At 46.9% G+C, this 24,541-nt stretch overlaps 1 protein-coding gene across 3 annotated transcripts; it reads right to left on the bottom strand.

Moving 5' to 3' along the window:
• On the bottom strand, positions 1 to 23,903 carry BEND6 (BEN domain containing 6). Of its 3 annotated transcripts, none has more exons than XM_061554570.1 (5): positions 23,030 to 23,903; positions 11,609 to 11,714; positions 9,905 to 10,599; positions 6,597 to 6,786; positions 1 to 2,833 (listed from the first exon to the last, which is right to left on the bottom strand). In XM_061554570.1, exons 1-5 carry the CDS (start codon positions 23,348 to 23,350, stop codon positions 2,664 to 2,666), a joined length of 1,482 nt encoding a protein of 493 aa, XP_061410554.1. In that variant the 5' UTR covers positions 23,351 to 23,903; the 3' UTR covers positions 1 to 2,663. The 3 variants fall into 3 exon arrangements, with proteins under 3 accessions (XP_061410554.1, XP_061410555.1, XP_061410556.1); XM_061554571.1 differs by having other exon boundaries at positions 11,609 to 11,711; XM_061554572.1 differs by having other exon boundaries at positions 23,406 to 23,903.
• Between the last annotated feature and the right edge of the window lie 638 nt (positions 23,904 to 24,541).

Below are 24,541 nucleotides of genomic sequence, written 5' to 3'. Positions count from 1 at the left end.
ACTGGTTAAGGTAAGCTTTATTGTTTAGTGTCGTCGTTTCACAACAGTGCTGTCTAAAACCAAACTTGGACCCATTAAAACATAGAAATTAACGTATTTTAACTAGTATTAAATAAACAATTGAATGTTTTAATCAAGTTTTGTTGTCTGAAGAGAGTGAACGTTTCCAGCTGTTATTCATGTTAACTTCCTCTGCGATAAATAAATTAACGCGTAAAAATTACACTCGACGTGCAAATATGTGACTTGTACACGTGATCGCACGCGATAGGGGACACCGAGTCTTTCTAAATGTAGATACACACGCGCAAGTTAAAACTGGTTGTCAAACTTTTACTGGCTTAATACTGTGTTTTAGTTCTAACGTAACACCTGCTTCACGTCGCTGGTCACCGACACGCTCCAACTGAATACAGCTGAACTCCTGCACTTCGATCTACACGACGGAAACTTCGCCAGGACTTTCGTTTTTAGCCAGCTAACCACAGTCAGCCACACAGACCCCTGCCGTGACTGGCATGGACACAGCCACCAAGGGCGGCCTTTTCACACTCCCTCCTCGAACACTCCGTCTCGCTCACCGGGAGGAGCGGGGCCGGGCGCTCTGACACGACACCAGCCCTCTCGTTACTGCCGCGTCCGCGAGGGCGGAGACCCACCGAGGCCTCTCCCTGGTGCTCTGTTCGTGCACACCGTCTAGCCACTGCCTTAGGCACCGTACAACCCTTCGTGGGGTTCTACCACTTGTGCCTCTAAGCAGGTGCAACGCAGTTTGGTCCACAGGTACCCAGGAAGCTCTAGACCCCACAGGTTTAGCAAACACGGTGGGGGGGGGGGGGTGCCTCCCTCTTTCTCAGTAATCTTCCCCTTCGCGAGGTTCTGAAGCTATCATTCCAAGCCCATCTAGGAGGCTCCCCTTTACACGCTGAGGGTCTCCCAGGAGGCAATTGCCTACAAATGCCTCTTTCCCTCCGGGCCCAACTCCTCCGATGAGGAACACTCCTCCTCCCTGGGCTCTTTAACCCCCTTCTGCAGGGGAGGCGGTCATCCTCCCGAGTCATCCCACTTGCCCGTGACCTTCCTTGTCTTGGCCTCCTGTGTGGCGGAAGGACCCGAGGTGCCTGGGGCCTTGCCCACACACTCAAGAGGGAGCCAGACGTACTCTGGCCTTGAGCCCTTTTAACAGGAGGTTCAAAATCTCAGCCGCGAGCCCCCCCCCCGCACCCTCCCCACTGGTCTGCCCAAAACACTAAACAGGGCCCACAGGGTCTCTCCATACTCAAAGGGTCCCTCTGGCCAGAGTCTCGCTCTCCATGGGACTCAAAATCCCATTGCAAGTGCTGCGCTGGGGAAGTGCTGCGTGAGCGTGTCTCTGCACGAGCCTCCCCACGTGCCGACTCCACCCTCCTGGCCGACAACTTTTGCGAGGCCTCCGCCCAGCGCCACCATCCAGCCTCCGACAGGGGGCCAACGCTTCCCCGCCCCACCACCTCCTGTTTGGGGGGCCGGCCAAGGCCGCTTGCGTTCCAGAGGTTCCCTCCCCCAGCCCCTGCTCGGTGCCCTGGCGCGCGTGACACCGCCGACGCCGCTGTCCGACGAGCAGAGGGGCTACCGGTTGTCGCGCCGCGGCGAATTCTGATTTTGATGGGTATAACCACGAAGAAACTTACGATGAAAGCGTGGGTGGTGACGATTACATTAGAAATTTGATCATTTCCCGGGGAAAGGGTGCCCCGGTTGGCTTAATTCTGCTCGAATTAGGATACTTAATGCAGTTCCCACTATTCGTGCTCAGGGCCCGAAGATGAGATACAGGGTACCGATGCCATTGTGATTAATGGAAAATAATCAACAAATCAGGGTCACTGGTAGGATGGCCGAACGTTTCGGGGCTGCCGCCTCACCTGGCTACTCACCCATGAGCGGGGGGCTCAGCGCGGTTGCCCCTGTGGGGCAGCCACAACCTGTGGGGCAGCCACAACCTGTGGGGCAGCCACAACCTGTGGGGCAGCCACAACCTCGGGAGCCGCGTGCAGCACCGCTTCTCTGCTCGCTTTTGCCCCACGGAGTTTTGGCAGCAAATTCTTCCCCACCCACGTGCATTCAGGGCGCTGAATTGAACACATTCTGTTGAAAGGAATGCTGCCAACGCTGCACAGCACTTTCACGCCAAATCAGCCTCAATATGCAGCGCTGTGCTGCTTATCAGCGGTCCTGGCGGCAAACGATTACCTGCAGGGCGTCTTGAACACGTTGCCCATCATAAGACTTCTTTTGAAACAACTCGCAGATGCTATCTTTTTAGTTTTACTACAGAGCTAAAAGAACACACTTTGCCGAGCCCCCACTCGCGAACTCAAAACACGTAGCAGGAGGTGGTGGAGGGGTCACGTGGTGCGGAGGGGTTTCCCCTCCGGGCACTAGAAGTTACAATAATAACAAATTGATGCGTTACAATAATAACAAACTGATGAGTTCAAGTGTATCCAATTGGAGCGTGTCGGCGACCACCGCATAAAGCAAACCATGTCCATGGGTGGGTACGCAATGACTGTTAAAAGCACTGTAACAAGCCTGTACGCCCAGGACATTGCACTTAGGTTGTGAAGTTACAGTCTGTCCGTACGACAATGGCACAATGTGATGCGCTGCGACACAGTGACCTAGTCCCCGGCTTCCATCTTGATGTGTGGTGGTTCTCCAGCAAGCACGGCCGAGGGGACCACGCTGCTCCTCTGCTTCCTCAGCCCCTTGCTCTCATTCTGCAGCTTCTGCCGGATGTAGCTCTTGATCTGAGTGTCCGTCTCCATTGGGAAGAAGTGCAGCACCACCCCTGTGAATGCATTCATAAGCCAGGTCACTGCCTCCAGTTGGTCCGAACAAGGCACACTTCGTCCTCTAATTTTGTCACCCTTCCACCGTGCCTCCGAGTAGCACGGTGGGATACGTAAGGTGCTGAATAAGTTAATATTTAATTATGGCTGCATAAGCAAAGGAAAATAACAAGGCAACCACACAGACCAGCAAAGAAAATTTATCCCACTTCTCTAAGAATCCTTCACAGATTACTATAAATAAGTTATTTGACACTTTTGAATGGATCAAATGGCCAAGTCTATTAGGTATTTTATAATTTAATATTTAATGATCAGTTATTCATATCATTCTATTCGAGGATGTACAGTGCATGAACACTACAAGTGCTGAGCAAAATCTAGTGTGTGTCAGGTTGCTTCCCCAATTTTAGAAAATAATTTTACATGGGAAAACTGCAAAATGTAATTTCTCAAGTCTATAAATTTTGGAAATAAAATGTTAATGACATTTTCATGCAGTTATAAATACATGTTATTGGCAGTACTGGAAGACAGTTAAATACTTGACTGATCGCACATTTATCTCTCAAAGGGAAGAACTAAAAAGTACAAAACACATTTTCAATGTATACTTTGCCACGCAAGTGTTTCTAATTAAAACACAAATACATTCTTTTATTTCTGTCTTTGTCCCAGTTTTACTCTAATTGGGCTATCAGCATCACGTGACGAGTTGAAGACTGTTTAGAATTGTCAGACAGCAGTGCATTACTTTGCGTTCAGTGACTACCTGTGGAAGGAGATGTCACAGAACTGATTCTGAAATCGTAAGTGTCCGCTTATGCATGGACAGCTCCCCAGATTTGAAATCAGGATCTCAGCTGTGCCAGCTTAGCACTCAGACGTCTGAGCCCACTGGTCACCTCCAAATATAAACATTCTTAAAATCACTTAATGTTTTTTCCACTTTAAAATTTAGGCTCACAACAATAAATATAAATGTAGTGCAATCCTCGGCATTAACACACAGATAAGTATAGTGTAATAAACTGAAATAATTGTGACTGTTTAGTTTATCCCTGTCTTCAGATGAACGTCTAGTCAGATGCTGCCTTAAGTGTTACAAAAACAAATACCATCCTCATGCATGAACTCACATACATAAAAGAAAAACAGCTTACATTTTTGCCAATTAACATCACCATAGTTTCAACGGTAAAAAAAAAGTTCCAAAGCGGTTGCAAAACATTTTCTCAATTAGGGAATGCCACCGGAATAACATTGCCTTGATTAAAGGCAGACACACCATATGGAAACTCATTTCCTGGCCAGATGAATAAGGTGCCACACCAATGAATATTGCGGCAGTGAATCAAGTCGGCCCATCATATGAAACTATTTTGTGTGATAAGGACCAGGCCTTTCGCCTTTCACACAGCCCTTGATGATAGATTAGCTTCATTACAATTTAACATCCGTACAAAACGGGTGTTTAACCACAAACAGAAATTTTTTTTAAAACTTGTTTTTAAAATGGGACGATCTCTTAGGACACAATACGAATGTGTCGCCAGTCTCAACTCAAACCTTTCATTCATAAAAAAAAACTTGTCCAATATTTGCAATTGTTACAGCCAAAGTACATTCCATATGAACCGTCTGAGCTGCACCCTGTATTTATGTATTCAGGTGAGCGATGTGTGATGCTCATGCGCACTGCCTGGGCCGTCTTGTTCCTGCCCTCGCTGCTCCTGTTCTGAACGCTGTATGTGTGCATTGCCATTGTACAACGTATTCTGTTTACGTTATAGACTTAAACACGTGTGCTATGTACAAGTCACTCGATACCCTGGACACTCTTGCAAATGAGATTATCCATCAAGCAATTTCGCATGTAAAAAAAATTGGAATATAAGTCTAGTTAGTATTGCCTTTGTTGCTGGCATTTTTAATATCCTATTATCTTTTTCTCCACATGCACTGTGCATCCACTTCACTGGCCTATCTCATGTACTGGGTAAGGCGGTATGGAAAATTACAATCAGGTTGAAAGAACCGAGTCACCACGTGCTAACAAAACTTAGTCATATAAAATGTTCTGCCAGGATACGAGTGAGATTCTGGAACAGTTGTGCGTATGTGAGTACACATACACAGGCCAATTGCACTGCCTGCTGTCACCATTCCACAGAGGTGCGGTTTATTTTGTTTCAACTTGTTAAGACTGTTGTATCCCTTTATGGGAAAATCACCAGTGGTTGTCCATGGTGAGACTGGTCCTCACCATATGAATATGGATTGTCCACCACTAGCTCAGGGCCGTAAAACAGGAGATGAACACAAGTACCTCAATGACCTTCTTTTACACAGACATCACTTTGACTTTCACTTTTTATTTAATTTATTCTGACAGCTTCCGAATGGATCCAACGTTGGCCTGACCATTCTTAAACAGGGACAAATCGCCCTCTGCTGTCTAAAGTGGTGCTGCGTACATTCGGAAGTAACCCACCACAAAGGGATGTCTCAAAGACGGTGCTCTTATCAACGTGAGAGCAATCTTGAGCTCGTGGTAGAAATTCGATCGTCTATGCAAAGGACAAACCAATGTTGACATCCCACAAAACAGTACTAGTTTTATTGACCCAGAACAGAAGATGGGCCAGGTCAAGCTCCTCGACCAGAATTTAAACAAACGACTCTGCCAGTGAAGTGCTCCGTCACTGCGCCCATCGGCTCGATATATTCCATTTCTGTACGGCATTCGTTTTTTATTGACCACGATTGCAGTTTTGGCAAGCAGTAATAATGGCGCCACATGTGAACACAATGAACAAGTCGTCATCAAGATTTATAATGCATCTCATTATCTCATTGAATAGCATGACAGCGTGAGCAATGGCTTGATTTAGGGGACTTAACGGTGGTAGAAACTCGTTTAAAGGGTACCTGGCCAGGCATGGAAGCGCATGCCTGTGATACAGCACTCTGGAGGGCGTAGGAGGGTTGGGGGGGATCACGTACATATTTGTTCGGCTCCCAACATCGCGAGGCTAGGAGGTGACCATGCGGTGGCAGCACAGCAAATGGGTTGGGGAACATCTGTGCAGACCTTTTGAGAGTGATTGCGTCTCGTGCGTGGGGCTTCTCAACGCACTGTGTTCTGCTCTCGGGGTTCTTTTTGCTCTTAAAAAGAAATCGGCCAAAATAGGCCCCCAAAAAAAGATCCTGAAAAAGTACTGAGAGGGAGGCAATATTAACACGGGAGAAAAATCATGCACATGCATGGCTCCTGTAACACTTTACAACATGTGTTTGTTCTCAGTGGGATTTAATTGCCAATATCCTTACGTTTCACGCAACACAATGAGATGACGGCACTTGACGTGTGAAATCACGACATTAGATCACCACGTAATGATGTCATCGGGAGCTGGAGACGCCAATGCAGCACAAATGCCAAGGGGAATTTTTTGGCAACCTTTTTATCAATTGTGACAGTTTAACTTGGAATAAGGCTCGAATACCAACACAATTTATTGTAGAGTTTTGTTCCTATTGGACCACATTCACGGGAGTTATCACGCGCACCCCGCTCTAGATGGACGGATGGAGCTTACGCATTAACACTTTCACCCTTAGTTGCATTAAAAACTATTTTAAAAATATAAGGATGAATATGTTATTTTGATGTTACATCGATGGGTTTTTCAACCCTGCGAGGGTGATGTGTCAGAGCGGCGGGTGTTGCATCGGCGTGCGGCATCGCCGGGAACTCACGGATGATCTCCATGAGCTCGGCGGAGGGCAGGGCAGGCTTCACGAAGCTGGGCTCCTTGTTAGAGGCCGTGCCCGTGATGGAGTGCGACGCCATGAACTCGCGCGTGTACAGCGACGATAGGAGCTTGTTGGTGAACTTCTGGGCGCTCTCGCAGCCCTTAAACCTCCACAGCAGCTCCATCGTGATGAACTTCCGTGAGCAGGGCACAAGGTGACAAGCGAACACACACACACACACGGGGGGAATCATGTTCTGTTCGAACGGAAAGAGGGGGGGGTGGTGAGGCTGCCAGTTGCAATTGCGTCCGTGTATGTATGTTGTGGGGAGCAGTAGTGCAAAGGTCAGCGCACTGCGCTACGGACCCGGTGACCCGATTTCAATTCCTGATCATGGCCAACACAGGTGACGATTATCTGAAACGGTCCTGGGCCTCCCCTAAGTCGCCTCAGCCTCAAATGAGTACCAAGTGCGATGTGTAAAACATCGTCATTAGGGAGACAAAGGCGGTCGGGCATGGTGCTGGTCACCCACCCCCTCGTGTGCCGTGCCGGCCTTCATAGGTGCTCGCTAACAGCACTTGCCCCAACAGTCTGTTACAGGCTATAAGGGGGATCTTTGTCTTTGTATGAACGTTGAATTTCTTTCGCACCCATGTGTAGCCAACCGTGCTATTTGGAGCCCAGCGCACTCTGTACAGACAGCCAAGACAGCACCCACTGTGAGGCATCAGGAATACACAGGGAAAGCGATTAAACGTAAAGGGGTTCTGGAACGAATTTGAACAACAAATTACAAAGATCGTTTATCTGATAAAAACGTGCCCAAGCTGCGTGCTCCAGACCGTCCGTGAAGCTTCCTAAAATGATGGTCAGGTGCTCGATCACAGCGCCCAAGGGTGTCTAACATCGCACCGTCTCCCTCTCTCCCGCGTCAGCTTCTCCTGTTCACCTGCTCCCCCTCCCACCCTCCAGTGTTTGTTCCCTACTCTAGTTCTGTGTCTTGAGATGCAATTGCATTTACTTTTTAAATACAATGTGTTATAGTTCTCACACAGCAGACAATGAACGGGGAACGAATGAGTGGGTTTGACTCGCAACAATGTGAACGCCAAGGTATTTCAGGTCACTCATACTCAGACGCATTTTGAGCTCGTTTCTGTTGGTGGTTGTGCATCAACGGCTTTAATCTCCATGTCCCTATGTCCAGAACAAATCTATTGATTGAAATCTCACTCGTGCGAATTTGCATCGTGTGGTACTGTCCCATCTAGTGGTCCTGACTCTACCAGCACTGGAACAGCTGATGGACCGAGTCGATCATAACCGCAAGGACTCGGTTGGAAGGCAGAGGCTCTACCAACCGAGCTGCACCTCAACAACATTTACAAAGTGATGTATTTAATTACAAAGTGACATCAAGATGTCTTACACTCCTGTCTCATCACTGCTTGTCGGCTACATCATTTACATTGTATCCGTTATCATCTGCTTTAAGCACATGGAAAGATGAAAACATTAATTGGCTCATTGGGTTTTATCATGTACAACTCTTTGAATGAAGCATCATTTGCAGCAGACCTATAGCTATTCCCATGATGAAAGTCTCGTAAAATATATTTAGATTATAATTATTTACAACAAAGAGTAAAATACTGTTGTGAATCTAATCAGCCTGATCAACACACACCAGAGTAGCATGAATACATATTTCAATCGGGTGCCAGGGTGGCGGAGTAGTCATAGATGTGCCTCACAGCAACAACGCCTGGATTCAATTCCAAACTTGGGCGCCTTTCTGTGTAATGTTTATATGTTTTTCTCCTGCTCTACATGGATTTCCTCTGGGTTCTTCAGTTTCCTCCCAGAGCTAAAATTACCGACAATGTAACCCACGTTGGCCAAACATCCCAACGTTGAAAAATAACCTGCAAATCACTCAAATGTTATTACACATTGAAACATCGCCCCCTACTGCCAAAAACTGGCAGGACCCTCCTAAAGAAGAGTTAAGACTAGGCAAGACTTTCCTACAGAAGCAGGCAGAAGCAGGTAAACGAGAGAAAATGACACCACAGCAAGACACACTGGCCAGACTGCATCCGCTCTGTCTTGTATTCTAGACACACGTTGTCGTCGCGACGGGCACCCACCACCCTGTGCGGGAGCCACACTCCGCTCGGAGGTGCACCAATGATATGACTTATTGTTAGTGGTTGCTGCTTGCTGAACAGAAATTTTGTATGAACAAGGAATGGAAGTTTACTGACATTGCATTGAACAACAAAGGCAATGCACAATTCAACTTAAGACAGAATAAAAAAAAATGTGTGCCTATGATTACGAGGGTGGGATCGTTGGTAGCAAGTAATAGCCTGGCAAGAGCCGCGAGGTTTTTTTTATTGGTTTAGCAGAGACTTTGAGAGCTTGAGTCTTAGAAGTATTAAAAGTGATAAGTCTATTGCAGCTGCACTGCAGAAGCAGAGGTAAACGTGACACTGGAATCGATTCTGGCTGCTGCAGAATTCTTTAGCATCAGCCAGAGTGTAAAATGTGGACCTGCAATGTAGCTTCATTCCACCAGCATGAGTAGGTGTGGTAGCTTGTTAGGGAAAAAAGACCATGAATGAACGAGAGCAAAGGATGGGGGTAGGAGATCCGCGAGGCATACATGCACGCACGGAAAGTGGGTCAGGGCATACGCCATATTTACTTATGTTATACTTAGAAAAAGCAAAGCCATTGATCTGCTTGGCACAACAATCTCATCTGATTTGTTATGGAATGTCTATGTTACTAATTTAGCCAATGAGGCATCCAGGAATGGTTTTTATTTTCCATACCAAGCCTTCTACTTTAACACGTTGTCACCAGATGAAGAATAATGATGTCCTATCTGAGGTGAAGCAACCAGTTTCTACCTCACTAAACTGGATAAGATTCAATGTTGACTGACGATCCAGCACTCATTGAATCACTACAGTCGCTCGCTCATCGGCGGCGAGTCAACCTCCTTATAACTCCTTGTAAGGTATAGCCCTGCAATTGCTGGCTTACAGCACTCCTGACAGTAGGGCCTCTGCTATAGGGAATGCTCAAGGGTGTTTTGGCCTACTCTTCTACGCTGGCCAGACGTCTTAAAATAGGTGGGAGTACCCACACTTTACCCCACCAAACACGTGACCTGCCGATTGACTAACTAGTAGCGCAGAGCACTAACCGGTGTGCCACCGCCCTCTGTACACATACGCATCCACACAATTGTTAACATCATCATGCCCCTCACGCAAAATAATATGAATGGACCTTACTTCTGTCTTTATCGGTTTGACATCGTGGGGTTGCAGTGGTTTCATCTCAGACTCTTCTTCCTGAAACTGCTGCTCTTCCCGGGAGAGGAACTGAATACGAGCACAATCCTCTTCCAGGGCCACCTCCTGGTCTTCAATGACCTGCAGCCTCTGCTGCTCCGCTGGGCTTCCATGGCCGTCCGCGCAAAACTGTTGTCTTGGGTACAAAAACTTTTCAGTTGCCGCCGTGCCAACGCTGTCCAATGCAAACATTCTGTTCGTCCTCGTGGACTCCTCCATCTGGTGACCGTACGAAACGGCAGGCGAGTTTTGTTTACCCTCCACGTTCTCTACGTGCAGAGGCAACGGTTGCCCCCAAGAGCACTCCGCTGCGGAGCTCGGGCACGGCCGCTTGTCCGTTGGCTCTTCGCACTTCACCTTCACCGCCACCGAACGCTCAGGTTCGGTGTCCAACACCCACACTTCCGCGGGGCCGCAGTTCAGGTCCGTCCGAGTTTGGTCCGCGACGTCGTGAAGGGCGTCGCTCAAGCACGGCCCGTCCCACGACCGCTCGCCGTGCCCCGCCAGCTCCGTGCTCTGCGCCGAAGCCGTGGAGTGGCTCGGCGACACAGGAGGATCCCGGCAGGTCCCAGAATGCAGCAGTGCATCCGTCTGCCCGACCAGCCTCTCCACGCGGTCAGCCAGCATCCCCAGCCCTGCGGCGCACGCACACACACACACGCGGGGAAGCAGGGCGATCGGATGTGTTAGGATTCCCTTGAATGGCAAGACATCCCGATTCTCACTAAATGTCCAAGAGTTAATTTGCACACATTGTATCTCAACGAATGAATATGTGTTCTTGAAGGGCTTGTGTTTATGAATACTACATAAAATATATGGATTTTGAATGGGCCATTAGAGGGTAATAAAGCAAGGCAAATAACGCCAGCTAAAGAGTCTGAAATGAGCACCACTCAACACTCATTTGTGCATGGGGACAGTCTAACAGACGTTTAAATACTGGTGAGAGATACACAAGTTTCCTTTGCAAAGGATACTCATCTCAACAGGCCCGTCCCAAGGTTAGAAATAATAATCACGTACTACGTATACATACCACTAACCCACGAGGAACTAACTGATGTCAGTAATTTGTTCATCGACTTAGTCACTAACAATCAGATAGATAGATTGTAAATGTTGTGAATTTTCTCTCCAACACAGCGGTGTGCTGTATTCGTAACGAATTGCATGTTCTGTTTACGTGACAAACCTGACTAATTGGCTGTGTCGGGTGGTGGTGGGTTGAACGACACATTTATATTTACGTGATCTAACCCAAGAAAACCTTTCTTATGGAATCAAGATAGTTTGGCAGTTTCATAAAAAACATGGAGCAATATCTAGTTGCTGGGTATTACACTCGCCTAACATCTCACCTTTGAATCACAAATCAGCGAGTTAATCTAGTCACATGCACTGACCGCACCCAAGCTCTGTCACATCAGAGAATAACTTGATAATTATGTTGCGAATACCATAGCGCGTATGTACACTTAACTTTTTTCGCACCAGACAACTCTGTTAATCAGAGAAATGGACGGATGACTAACTTCGTCAAAATATTCAAATCCTAGAATTTTTAAATCAAGCAAACACAGAGCCAAGCTGAAGTTACCCCACAGAGCACCCAGCCTCCCACATGCGGCTGAAGCACATTACCAGTAAGGCAGCGAATCTGGTTCTTGAGATGCCTGTTTTCTGCCTGCAGAGCAATCACCATGTTCTTGAGTTCTTCCTTTGACTTTTCTTCAAGAATCCAGTCCTGCTGGAGAAATACAGCAAGCATTAGTGACAAAAAATGGACCAATCCAATTGCACACTAATTACAATTAGACAACGTTCCCAAAAGGGTAAAAGAATCAAGGAAGTTGATGAAGTGACTTAAAGTTGTCAACGACTACTTCTCACGCAGTCGATTACTCAGGCTCCTTTGTAAAAGGCAGCCAGCCCCACATCACGTCCTCCGAAGGAGGGAAACATTCAAAGCCACGCCCGGCGAGACATCCCTGATGAGGACATCAACAAGCCCCGCCCATGACCTCCCATCCTGCGGCACGCATGGAAACAAAGGTGAGACTGTTCTCCCAAAAAAATTCTTGTTATTATCCGATAAGCAATCAATTACTTACTCAAATGTTTTACCGAATAAATACATTTAAATAAAGATACTCAACTTTTCACGTAATAAGGAGCAGAGCTGTTACTGTAACCATTTTTTTTCCTATTAAACTAATTATTCCTCTTGGACCATTTTCCATGTGTTTTGCGCGTTATGCGTTTTTCAACTGCAGTGCGTTGTAACAGGCGAAAAACCTGCCCACAACCATACAAACATTGGCACCATTCCTGCAAGCGCACCACGATTTTTTTTATTTGTCCTGTGGTATAGAAAAGGCTCTTTTCATATTCCTCAAAACAGCAAAAAAAAATGTTTGCATTGCACAATGCAGTATAGATTTCTTATCAAGTGCGGTGTGGGGGTACACAGGTACGTGTTCTCAAAGTCATACATTATGTCTCAATGCCTACAGCCAGCACTAGATAAGCTGCCTACTGTGAGTTTTATGCACGGAGAATTAATGAATTACGCGCTAAAATTAAAATGTAACAGATAATGCATGCAATACACGGAGACATTTTGCTATACACACGGAGATCGCATGAGAGAAAGAGATGACTCATGAGTGGAGTCTGAAAATAGGGGCGCATTCAGATTCATGAAGCTCGTTCTCACAGATGTCCAATCATGTGGACCGCTAAACTACTGTATGTATGTAGTTTTTGTTTAATAGGAGGTACAGAAATGTTTCAATAATCCGTATTCCAAATTTCGAACCACCATATTGGGGCACCATGGTGGCGAGATGTTAACTTCCTCGCCTGGCATACAGGATGCCATGGGTTCGATCCTAACCCTGACACCTGCTGTATATTTGGAGTTTGCATGTTCTCCCCGTGGTGTGGAGTTTTCTCCGGGTCCTCTGCTCTTCCCTCCACATTTAGAATAACGCGACGCGTTTAGGTACTGACGCGGTTTGTGGCAACTGCCGTAATCAGCACAGCTAAATACCTAAACTCCACGAGTTTACTTTTTGTTTTTAGCCAAGCAGGTAAACACTAAGCCTGGCAAAAATGGCTAGAGATCAACTTCAGACGCAGTACACTTCATATTGAATGCTTCAGACACGGCAGTCACAACACATGTAAACATAATAGGTGCAGTTCATGCTTGCAGAAAACTGTACACTCAACAAATGTTGAATCATGCATTTATCTACATATAACTTGACTGCGGGTATATTGGGGGAAATGCAGTGAATATTTAATAAAAGAAAGTCTTGTAAGTGGTAATGCTGATATATGGATGTTGTTATTTTTGGAAACATCCAATTTCAACAATGAAAAATTTGTATATCAGTTGGGAGCTCCATAACAGTTTTTTTAGGGTTAAATCACGTAAATATATAAATGTGTCATTTAACCCGCCACCACCTGACACAGCCAACTAGTAAGATTTGTCACGTAAACAGAACGTGGCCAATTCGTCACTAGTACAGCACACCGGTGTGTTGGAGAGCCCAGCCACAACATTTACAAACGGAGTACGACGTTTCGCCAGTAATTGCAACCAGCTTCATCAGGCGACAGACAGATTTGTGGAGGAGTCCACCTGTTTCGTCCTTAAATAGATGCGTAGGTGCGATGACGTCACTTGTGTGCTCTTCTTGCGGGAGAGGGGGGGGTGGATTAATGAATGGTATAAATGACTATGGGCATCCATTGCCGTTTGAGTTATTTATATGGTAATCAACGCACATTATGCATGTGCACTTGCAAGCCCATGTTCTTGTACTTCCTGTCGATTGTGTGAACTAAAATAGTGGTACCAACAGTAATCCCCATTGAAGTATGGTGACCTGTATAGGCATGCATTTAAACAAAGTATTATTTGATGATTCGCTTCCAAACACCAATACGTCTGCATCCGAACGGTTAAAATTATTTTTTATTTCTCTCAATTTCTATAAATTCTCTAATTAGTCTTGGCCAGCATTAACTAGTTTTGCACAGAACTTCAACATTATCAAAATCAATTGAGTGTCCTTGTTGGCACGCATGTCCTGCCGCTGCGGACAGTGTATTTGGGAGTATTGAATGTCTTTGGTGTTGATCATTTGTCCTGTTTGCCCAACATAACATTTGCCACACGTGTAATTAATCCGGTACACACTTTCTGTTGATAGCTTCGTTAATACATCTTTTGTACCAGATATTAATTCTGTATTTCATGTATCGTGCCAAATGTGGCTCGGATGTTTTGTTTTCCAAACATCTGGCTAGTTTATCAGTTACTCCTGCAATGTACGGTATTTTAATAGTTTTAACTACTTGGTCAGTTTCAATGCTCGTGTTATTTGATTTGGTTTGGAATTCAATCCCTTGCTGATCTGTGCATCATTGTAACCTGTTCAATTTCAGCACTTCTTTAACATGTTTAATTTCACTTCTCAGACTATCACCATCTGACACTTTCTTAGCCCAATGTATGAGCGTCTTGACGAGAGCAAATTTCTGTGTGGGGTGATGGTGCGACTCTGCATTCAGATACGCGTCAGTGTGAATTTTCTTTCGGTAAACGCTGTGTGTTATTTTACCATTTCGACCGCATCCGAGCACAATATCCAGAAATGGTAGAGTTCTGACAGCTTCCACTTCCATGGTGAACTGGATGGATGGGTTTTGCGAGTTAACATTTGAATAGTTGTGATGAGCAGCACACACATCCACACCAGCACATGCCCCAAAGTAGATTCTCGGTTATTTGGCGTTGCTGCGGAGTCTATTTAAAGCTTAACAAAAACTCTAGAGTGAGAAATAGGGCTCCTTGATCTTGTACATCGAATATAGCCTTGCAGTTAAGGTGCCACTCTCAGGTCCCATGGTTCCATCTTCTTGTGAAATGGTTCATTTTTATAGATATAATAAAACCCAAAGGAAGCGTTAAATGGAACACAGTATTCCGTTCGAGTGGCATGCAGGTAGCACTCTCTTGGTAATGAAACAAACTGCTGAATTTACCCTCAACCCTGGCTTCACATAGAGCACAGAACATGTTTTGTTTCACAACGCTAAATTGGGAATTATGAAATACATTTCAACACCCCTTGCTCTGAAGCCAGTGACAGAAAAACACATGACTGGAGTTGCATGTTTTTTTCCTAAACATCACTGGGCACTGACTATCATTTCATGATAGCGATGAATTAAAAGTATTTCTTATCCGAGACAAATTAAAAATACCATGAGACCATTAGAAAAAGTGGTAAACAAAACGGATACTACAATAGCACAGTGATACCTCTGAAAGCCACACTAAAGTAAGCCAGTGTTTGGGGTAATCTGGAAATAAATACAAATATATAAATTAATAAACATCCCTTTTTTACACTCTTGAGTGGAAAACTGTTCGTGCACTAATTAAACTATTTTTTTTATTTTACCAGGCAAGGCCCACTGAGCTATATTGCTCTTTTACAGAAGCAACCTGGCTACCTACAAATGAGAGCTCAACAAAGTGGCTTATCATGCGAAAATTTATAGCAGCCAAATACCCTAAAAACGCACGTTTTTAAATGTGGAGGGAAAAACCGGAGGACCTGGAGAAAGATCGACACGACTACAGGGAGAACATTCAAACTCCAAATATACAGCAGCAGGCGTCAGGGTCGGGATCGAACCCACAGCCTCCTGTACACAAGGCGAGGTGGTTAACATCTAGCCATCGTGGCGCCAATTAACCTTCCTGCAGTAGCACACGAATTGTGTGTGTTGTGCACGAGTAATGGTTAAGCGATGTGAAGATGTTGCTGTTTGGAAATTGGTTAACCGGTGCCCTTGGACACACCCCTCTCTTCCACGTGCATTGACACGTCTCTCTCGTTCTTGTCATATTTGACAAATAGATGCAATGAATTATTCAAGCCCCGTCAGAATATCTCTACAGCCTTCCACATCTGATAAACCTCAGCCTTCTACCACGACTTAATGGTGCCAGTGATGCGGATTGAACTGTACAGGAATGATTTCTTAAGTGTTATTCAATTGTACATTTTAAAACACACATTGCTCAAATCAACACCGATAGGTAACCATCACTAAATATAAAATACATCATGAACTCCCATGTATTTTTCTTCATGGACTATGTGTGTAAATAAATCTGAGAGGATCATAGATTTTATTAAGTAATACTGGTGATACCACAGTTGTGGCAAAAACAACTTACATGAGTTATCACTGGGCTGCCGATTAACTACCATTCTTATTTACAATATAAACACAGCATGACATTTATACGGACACAGATGCAAACAGCAAGGCATAGACAACACATCGAACGCCTAATGAAATTAGGGTGAGACATTCTGGCGCAGCACACACACAGAAAACAACACATTCCAACACAAATGCAGTAGAGACACGTGCTTAAACTCATTCTTAACAAACAACATAACACGAATGACAACAACATTCACTACTAAGCACAGTGCCTGTGCTCAAAAGGCCACGAATAACGTTTAAAAGCGTGCTGCTGACAGGACGTCACATGACACAGCAATTCATTATGGGTTGACAGGCTCCTGACTGAGACTTGTTGTACAAGGCCTCTTCAGCTCCCGTGTGCTGCTTGCACTGCCTGGCATCCTACTGGACAGTAGCCACTGACAGTTGCTAGTAGACTTGTTCGTAAATCTCCTCTATGAACTTCAGTTAACATTGCTGGTATAATTCCAAAAAACACATTACTATAAAAAAAACTCAGTAAAATTTGTATCCAACTTAATTTTTTAGCCAATGCTGTATACACTTTTACAGTCATTTCCTAGACGAACAGAAGACACGAAGGCATGCAGCATGTGAACTGCATCACAAGGCCAATGAAGCCATACGTATCGAGGAAGCCCAATTGCAGAGCATTTCTCAGAGATGGCTAATATCCTTCAAATACTCATCTAATCAAATTAAGACGAGACCAGAGCACAGTGTCGGTAGAACTAGTGTCTGAATGGCAAATAATAGCTTTGCACGGAGGTACAAGTCTCGCAAAGATAGAGCGCATGAACAAAGCTGAAAAGACCTCATTTGACAATCTCGACAAAGCCATAAGAAGTACATTGTGATAAGTACATTGCCCACGAGCTGGTCACGTGGTTAACATAGCTAATACCAAGGGTGGAACGATTTTCTCCACATTTCAGATTACAACTGTCGTGATTCTGGGTCATGAGTCAATGCAAGAATTGATTATTCTCGTCATAGCCTCAAGTGGCTGGAGGGGTCACAGGAACCCATTACATACAACATATACAAATCGAAAAACATTGATTTTCAAGTCATTTGATTCATGTATCAATAGCTTAATCAATATTAATCCAAATTGATCGATGATTCAATACATAGCTAAAACCATGGCCAATACTATGCGAGACTACTAAGCTGCCATCACAGATCTTGGAGTCAAATCCAGAAAACCACTAAAAATTATTAACAAGTTGATGGTCTCATCCCGGCCACTCATGACTATCCTAAACAATCTCATCTGTTTTTACACTTAAATAAGCATAATTCAGCTCTGAAAACTCAAATATTTAAGTTTGTCACGCTACAAACACTTTGTTCAGGGAATATAGAATGATGCGCTACCTAATGTGGGTAACAGGCCTTACTGAAGGGATTTAAGAAGCAGTTACGTGCTGAAATATTCCTGGGAAATTTTGACATGGGCACGCAGTTCAAGCGCGAATGAAATTCGACTGTGGGATTGTAATACATTGCCCAGGTTTGAAAGCGATGATACCGCCCATGGGAAGTAAGAAAGTGAAATGGCGAAGCGCACGATTTGTGCGAATGTCCAGTCAATATTCCATCATTCAAATATTTATATGAATAAGCAGCAGTAACCAGATATCCGTGACACCGAACAGCTGATCCATTTAAAAATACTGAAAAAAAAACAACTGTGAGCCAGGGTTAATGATAGTGGGAAAGAATGTTCAGCCTCTGCACTTGAACAACAAACTGCCATCGCTGTCCCGTTAAATAAGCTGCGACCCATCAATTAGCTCCATTTAAATCATACTGTACCACAACATACAATAACACTAAAGTAGCTAGTGAGAGCGTTTGCGACAAAATAAAAGCAATCCTTTACTGCAGTCAACAGAAAGTCTGAATCCCCAAAACACACGCACATGGCATCGCACAAATACCATAACACAGGGCCACACGTATGAAATGTAAATAGTGACAATGATATTAAAATACATTGGCACAAAACGACCAGTTATGCAAACAAACTAGCAGTGGCCATGGAGTCTACAGTGACACGTGCATGCCACAATAGGATGCTCGTGACAGCCAGTGGCACGCACACAACGAAGCAGTGGCACGCAGTGACACACAAAGGAGCCAAGGAGTGACACATCGTCATCAGAGCGCCACAGGAAACGTCCACGGAGACACACGCAGCTGCAGTAATAAAACTGTCCTCGCGATGTGAGGCCAGCTGCACCACAATGACTCGATTGCCCTCAACGCAACAAACGCACAGCAAAACAAAACCACGTGTCCAACAGCAGCGGCTCACATAAGACACACGCAGCAGTTCCGATTAGCACGGATGGCTACGTACGGTGCGAAAGAGAGTTCACCAAACAGTCCAACAATGGCACACAAAGTGACACGCATTGTGGCTGACCGTGGCGACGACAAGCCGCACTGGCACACAGTCACATGGCGAGGGTGGTGGCACGCCAGCATCACAGACGGTCACACAATTGGCACCTTGCGCACAATGGCAGATTTATACAACAGGCACACATAGGTCGGACCTTTGTGCTACATTCCCTGCCCCGTTTAAAGTCCAAGAAGAAGATCCTCCAAAGCCTCACCCCGAGTCAACACCGACAACATGAATATACACACTGTCACTATACAGCAGCGAGATGCCGTGACATCGTATACATGGCATTGTACACACCGCTACTGTACCACACGTGATATACAAATGGGGCCGTGGTTGAGACAGTTGTAAAGAGGAGATCACACGGCCGCACGATCGGGTAACAGTGCCACACAGAGCTCCGTGTGTATCTCGGGGTCTGACACGGCAGTGTTCCACAGGGCCAGCAGTAACAACAGCACGGGCGAACCACACGCAATGCCACACCAGTGCCACACTCGTGCCACACTCGCAGTGACACACGGTGGCGGAAAATGTCCACCGGTGACATCATCCACAGTGGCACTGCCGCTCCAGTCGCTGATAGCAAACACCACGCGCCACATTGAGACGCCGTTCCACATGCACACATCAGGGATGGTGACACATCAGGGAAGGTGACACACGGTGACACATCAACGATGTCCCCTTGTGAGAAACGGTGGCAAACAGTGTCACAATCACGCACAGACACACACTAGCATGGAACACCAAGACACAATCACACACAGACACACACTGGCATGGAACACTAAGACACAATCACACACAAACACACACTGGCATGGAACACCAAGACACAATCACACACAGACACACACTGGCATGGAACACCAAGACACAATCACGCACAGACACACACTGGCATGGAACACCAAGACACAATCACACACAGACACACACTGGCATGGAACACCAATACACAATCACACACAGACACACACTGGCATGGAACACCAAAACACAATCACACACAGACACACACTGGCATGGAACACCAAGACACAATCACACACAGACACACACTGGCATGGAACACCAAGACACAATCACACACAAACACACACTGGCATGGAACACCAAGACACAATCACACACAGACACACACTGGCATGGAACACCAAGACACAATCACGCACAGAGACACACTGGCATGGAACACCAAGACACAATCACACACAGACACACACTGGCATGGAACACTAAGACACAATCACACACAAACACACACTGGCATGGAACACCAAGACACAATCACGCACAGACACACACTGGCATGGAACACCAAGACACAATCACACACAAACACACACTGGCATGGAACACCAAGACACAATCACACACAAACACACACTGGCATGGAACACCAAGACACAATCACGCACAGACACACACTAGCATGGAACACCAAGACACAATCACACACAGACACACACTGGCATGGAACACTAAGACACAATCACACACAAACACACACTGGCATGGAACACTAAGACACAATCACACACAGACACACACTGGCATGGAACACCAAGACACAATCACGCACAGACACACACTGGCATGGAACACCAAGACACAATCACACACAGACACACACTGGCATGGAACACCAATACACAATCACACACAGACACACACTGGCATGGAGCACCAAAACACAATCACACACAGACACACACTGGCATGGAACACCAAGACACAATCACACACAGACACACACTGGCATGGAACACCAAGACACAATCACACACAAACACACACTGACATGGAACACCAAGACACAATCACACACAGACACACACTGGCATGGAACACCAAGACACAATCACACACAGACACACACTGGCATGGAACACCAAGACACAATCACGCACAGACACACACTGGCATGGAACACCAAGACACAATCACACACAGACACACACTGGCATGGAACACCAAGAAACAATCACACACAGACACACACTGGCATGGAACACCAAGACACAATCACACACAGACACACACTGGCATGGAACACCAAGACACAATCACGCACAGACAAACACTGGCATGGAACACCAAGACACAATCACACACAGACACACACTGGCATGGAACACCAAGACACGTTCCACACAGACACCCAGTGCCACGCGCAGAGTGGCAAGGTTCGTGTCGCCCAGTGGCTCCACAGTGACACGGTCACAACAACTTCCTCATCGCTCCACAAAAACGGTGGCACAGTGAAATGGTGACACAGTGAAATGGTGACACAGTGAAATGGTGACACAGTGAAATGGTGACACAGTGAAATGGTGACACAGTGAAACGGTGGCACAGTGAAATGGTGACACAGTGAAATGGTGACACAGTGAAATGGTGTACACAGTGAAATGGTGACACAGTGAAATGGTGACACAGTGAAATGGTGACACAGTGAAATGGTGACACAGTGAAATGGTGGACACAGTGAAATGGTGGCACAGTGAAACGGTGGCACAGTGAAACGGTGACACAGTGAAACGGTGGCACAGTGAAACTGGTGACACAGTGAAATGGTGACACAGTGAAATGGTGACACAGTGAAATGGTGACACAGTGAAACGGTGGCACAGTGAAACGGTGACACAGTGAAATGGTGACAGTGAAATGGTGACACAGTTAAATGGTGACAGTGAAATGGTGACACAGTGAAATGGTGACACAGTTAAATGGTGACAGTGAAATGGTGGCACAGTGAAATGGTGACACAGTGAAACGGTGGCACAGTGAAACGGTGACACAGTGAAATGGTGACAGTGAAATGGTGACACAGTTAAATGGTGACAGTGAAATGGTGACACAGTGAAATGGTGACACGTGTATTACTCTGGAGTCAGACTACGCGATAAACTCATATTCCCACATGAAACCCCAGTGTTACATAATGTCCCGGTGACAAGTGGCACAGAGCACCAAAGTGTTTCACGGCGATTTGGGTATCCCACACAGTGCCACGCAAAGTGCCACATACTGACAGTGGCATACAACACCGTTACAGTGACCCACACTCACCAACACCGTTCCACAGTGATACGTGGCCACGCACACTTTTATATTGTCAGTGATCCTTTGCTGCACACAATTACTGTTCCTCGCGCAATGGCACACACCACACAGTGACACATTTCATGTGACAAACTTCATACGGTGACACTCCCACACACACTGACGCAGGCCAACACATTGCCCCACAGCGATACAGTGTGCCACCCACTCTCTTCAGGCACAGTGACACGGTACCACACAGCAGTGGCACTCGGCGAGACAGTAGTGACACACACACAGTGTGACCCACAGTAGTGACACACACACAGTGTGACCCACAGTAGTGACACACACACAGTGTGACCCACAGTAGTGACACACACACAGTGTGACCCACAGTAGTGACACACACACAGTGTGACCCACAGTAGTGACACACACACAGTGTGACCCACAGTAGTGACACACACTGTGACCCACAGTAGTGACACACACACAGTGTGACCCACAGTAGTGACACACACACAGTGTGACCCACAGTAGTGACACACACACAGTGTGACCCACAGTAGTGACACACACACAGTGTGACCCACAGTAGTGACACACACACAGTGTGACCCACAGTAGTGACACACACACAGTGTGACCCACAGTAGTGACACACACTGTGACCCACAGTAGTGACACACACACAGTGTGACCCACAGTAGTGACACACACACAGTGTGACCCACAGTAGTGACACACACTGTGACCCATAGTAGTGACACACACACACTGTGACCCACAGAAGTGACACACACACAGTGTGACCCACAGTAGTGACACACACACAGTGTGACCCACAGTAGTGACACACACACACACTGTGACCCACAGTAGTGACACACACACACACTGTGACCCACAGTAGTGACACACACACACACTGTGACCCACAGTAGTGACACACACACACACACTGTGACCCACAGTAGTGATACACATACACACCATGCCACAGTAGTGACACACACTGTTACCCACAGTAGTGACACACACACCATGCCACAGTAGTGACACACACACTGTGACCCACAGTAGTGACACACACACACCATGCCACAGTAGCGTACAGTTATTCAACACAGTGAGCCATGCCCACTGAGTGACATCGTGCCAAACAATGACACTGTAAGCTACAAAAGTGCCACACGCTGCTGTAGTTACACACACACAGTCGTGACACACACACACTAGTGACACACACACAGTGACACACACAGTGGCACAGTGTCACACACCGGCTCTCTGTAGGCACCATCGGGCCCGATTCTCCGACTCGGGACGCGGCGCCGCTTCGCCTCCCCGTTCACCGCCCCGCGTCTCTGCTGTTGTTGCTGTTGCTGCTGCTGCTGTTGCTGATGGTACTGATGATGCTGTAGAGGGTGGTGGTGATTAAGATCCCCGTGCGTGACTAGGCGAGCAGGGCGATGGTGGCTTATTGGCAGCCCCGGGCCGGCCTCCTGCTGCCCGCGCTGCTCCCCCTTCCCCTCCTCCTCGTGGTGCTGCTGCTGATGATGATGATGTCGCCCCCCATCAGCAGCAAATCGCTGGCGGGACATGGCCCTCACTCAGCTCCAGCCTCGTCCTGTCGCTGCTGCTGCTGCTGCCTCTCACCTCCCTCCCGGGCCCCGAGCTCAGCCCTCAGCCCGGTCCCCACTGCGCCTCCCGCGGCTCCTGCTCGTCCCAGAGGCCCCGGGCTGAGCGGGGGGTGCCGCCCGTGCCCGGAAGCCTCCTCCCCTTCCTCCTCCTCCTCCCTCGTGTGCACCCAACCCCCCCAACCCCCTCAAAGAAGACAAAGATGTCCCGTGCCGCCTGAGCGGGACTGCTGGTGCCAGGGCTGTCTCTTCGTCGCGAGTGGCAGGCACCTGTGAAGGCCGGCACGTGGCACGGGGCGGGTGGCCGCCCTTTGTCACCCCAGGGGCGATGTTTACTACGCACCGCGCCAAGTGCTCACTTTGAGGCTGAGTTGACCTAGGGGGAGGCCCAGGACCGGTTCAGATAATCTTCACCGGTGTTGGCCGTGAGCGGGAATCGAACTCGGATCGCCGGGTTCTTAAGTGCAGCGGAGCGCTAACAGCTCCACTGCCGCTCCCCATTCAACCCCATCGACTCCAACACCCCCCCCCCCCCGCGGCGCTCACGAGTGGTATTGCCCACTTGAACCGTGGTGGCTCGCGCATTCCGATTGGTCGGCGCCTTCGCACGTGACGGACGTGCCCCCCCGCTACATTACGGACCGTACCAAGGTGTGAGCCCATGCAGGGGGATCGGGTGGGAAAAACCACGGCGAGTTTAAGGCAGGGGGGTGAGGAAGTTATTTTTCTGCCAAGGGCCATTTGGATATTTATAACCATTATTCGCGGGCCATACAAAATTATCAACTTAAAAATTAGCCCGTTATATTTGGTTAAACATTTAATTAACTCACACCTAATGTGATGGCTGGAACTGCTTCTCTTTGGAGAGGGGTGTGTGATGTTAGCTGGTATTGATGATGTTGCTGCTACTCGCAACTGATTTTCCAGATTTGCTCCGAGATTTAGTGAATTTCGAGTTGCCTTGGCAGAGCCACACCAAATGATTTCGGACGTTCCCCACCCCTGGTACTTTAAAGCATTGGGTTCATCATGCGTCGAGCATTCGGGCTCTGAAGCTGGGCTGGTGGGAGAAGGCCGCTCTCTGGTGTGTGTGCACCAGAAGTCACCTAGGTCGACTCAGCCTCAAATGAGGACCTGGTGAAGTGTGTAAAC

Source organism: Lethenteron reissneri, chromosome 20 (genome assembly GCF_015708825.2).
Source record: "Lethenteron reissneri isolate LAM-NWPU_2019-01 chromosome 20, ASM1570882v1, whole genome shotgun sequence".
NCBI lineage: Eukaryota > Metazoa > Chordata > Hyperoartia > Petromyzontiformes > Petromyzontidae > Lethenteron > Lethenteron reissneri.
The sequence above is the reverse complement of the archived record's forward strand: the minus strand, read 5'-3'. Positions and strand labels throughout refer to the sequence as shown.

Excerpts from the sequence above, each read along its gene's own strand:
- BEND6 (XM_061554570.1), bottom strand. The coding sequence starts at position 23,350 with ATGTCCCGCCAGCGATTTGCTGCTGATGGGGGGCGACATCATCATCAT. Across the intron at positions 6,787-9,904 it reads TCAAACCGATAAAGACAGAA|TTCATCACGATGGAGCTGCT; the intron begins GTAAGGTCCATT and ends TGCTCACGGAAG. Across the intron at positions 2,834-6,596 it reads CGAGCTCATGGAGATCATCC|GGGTGGTGCTGCACTTCTTC; the intron begins GTGAGTTCCCGG and ends ATGCATTCACAG.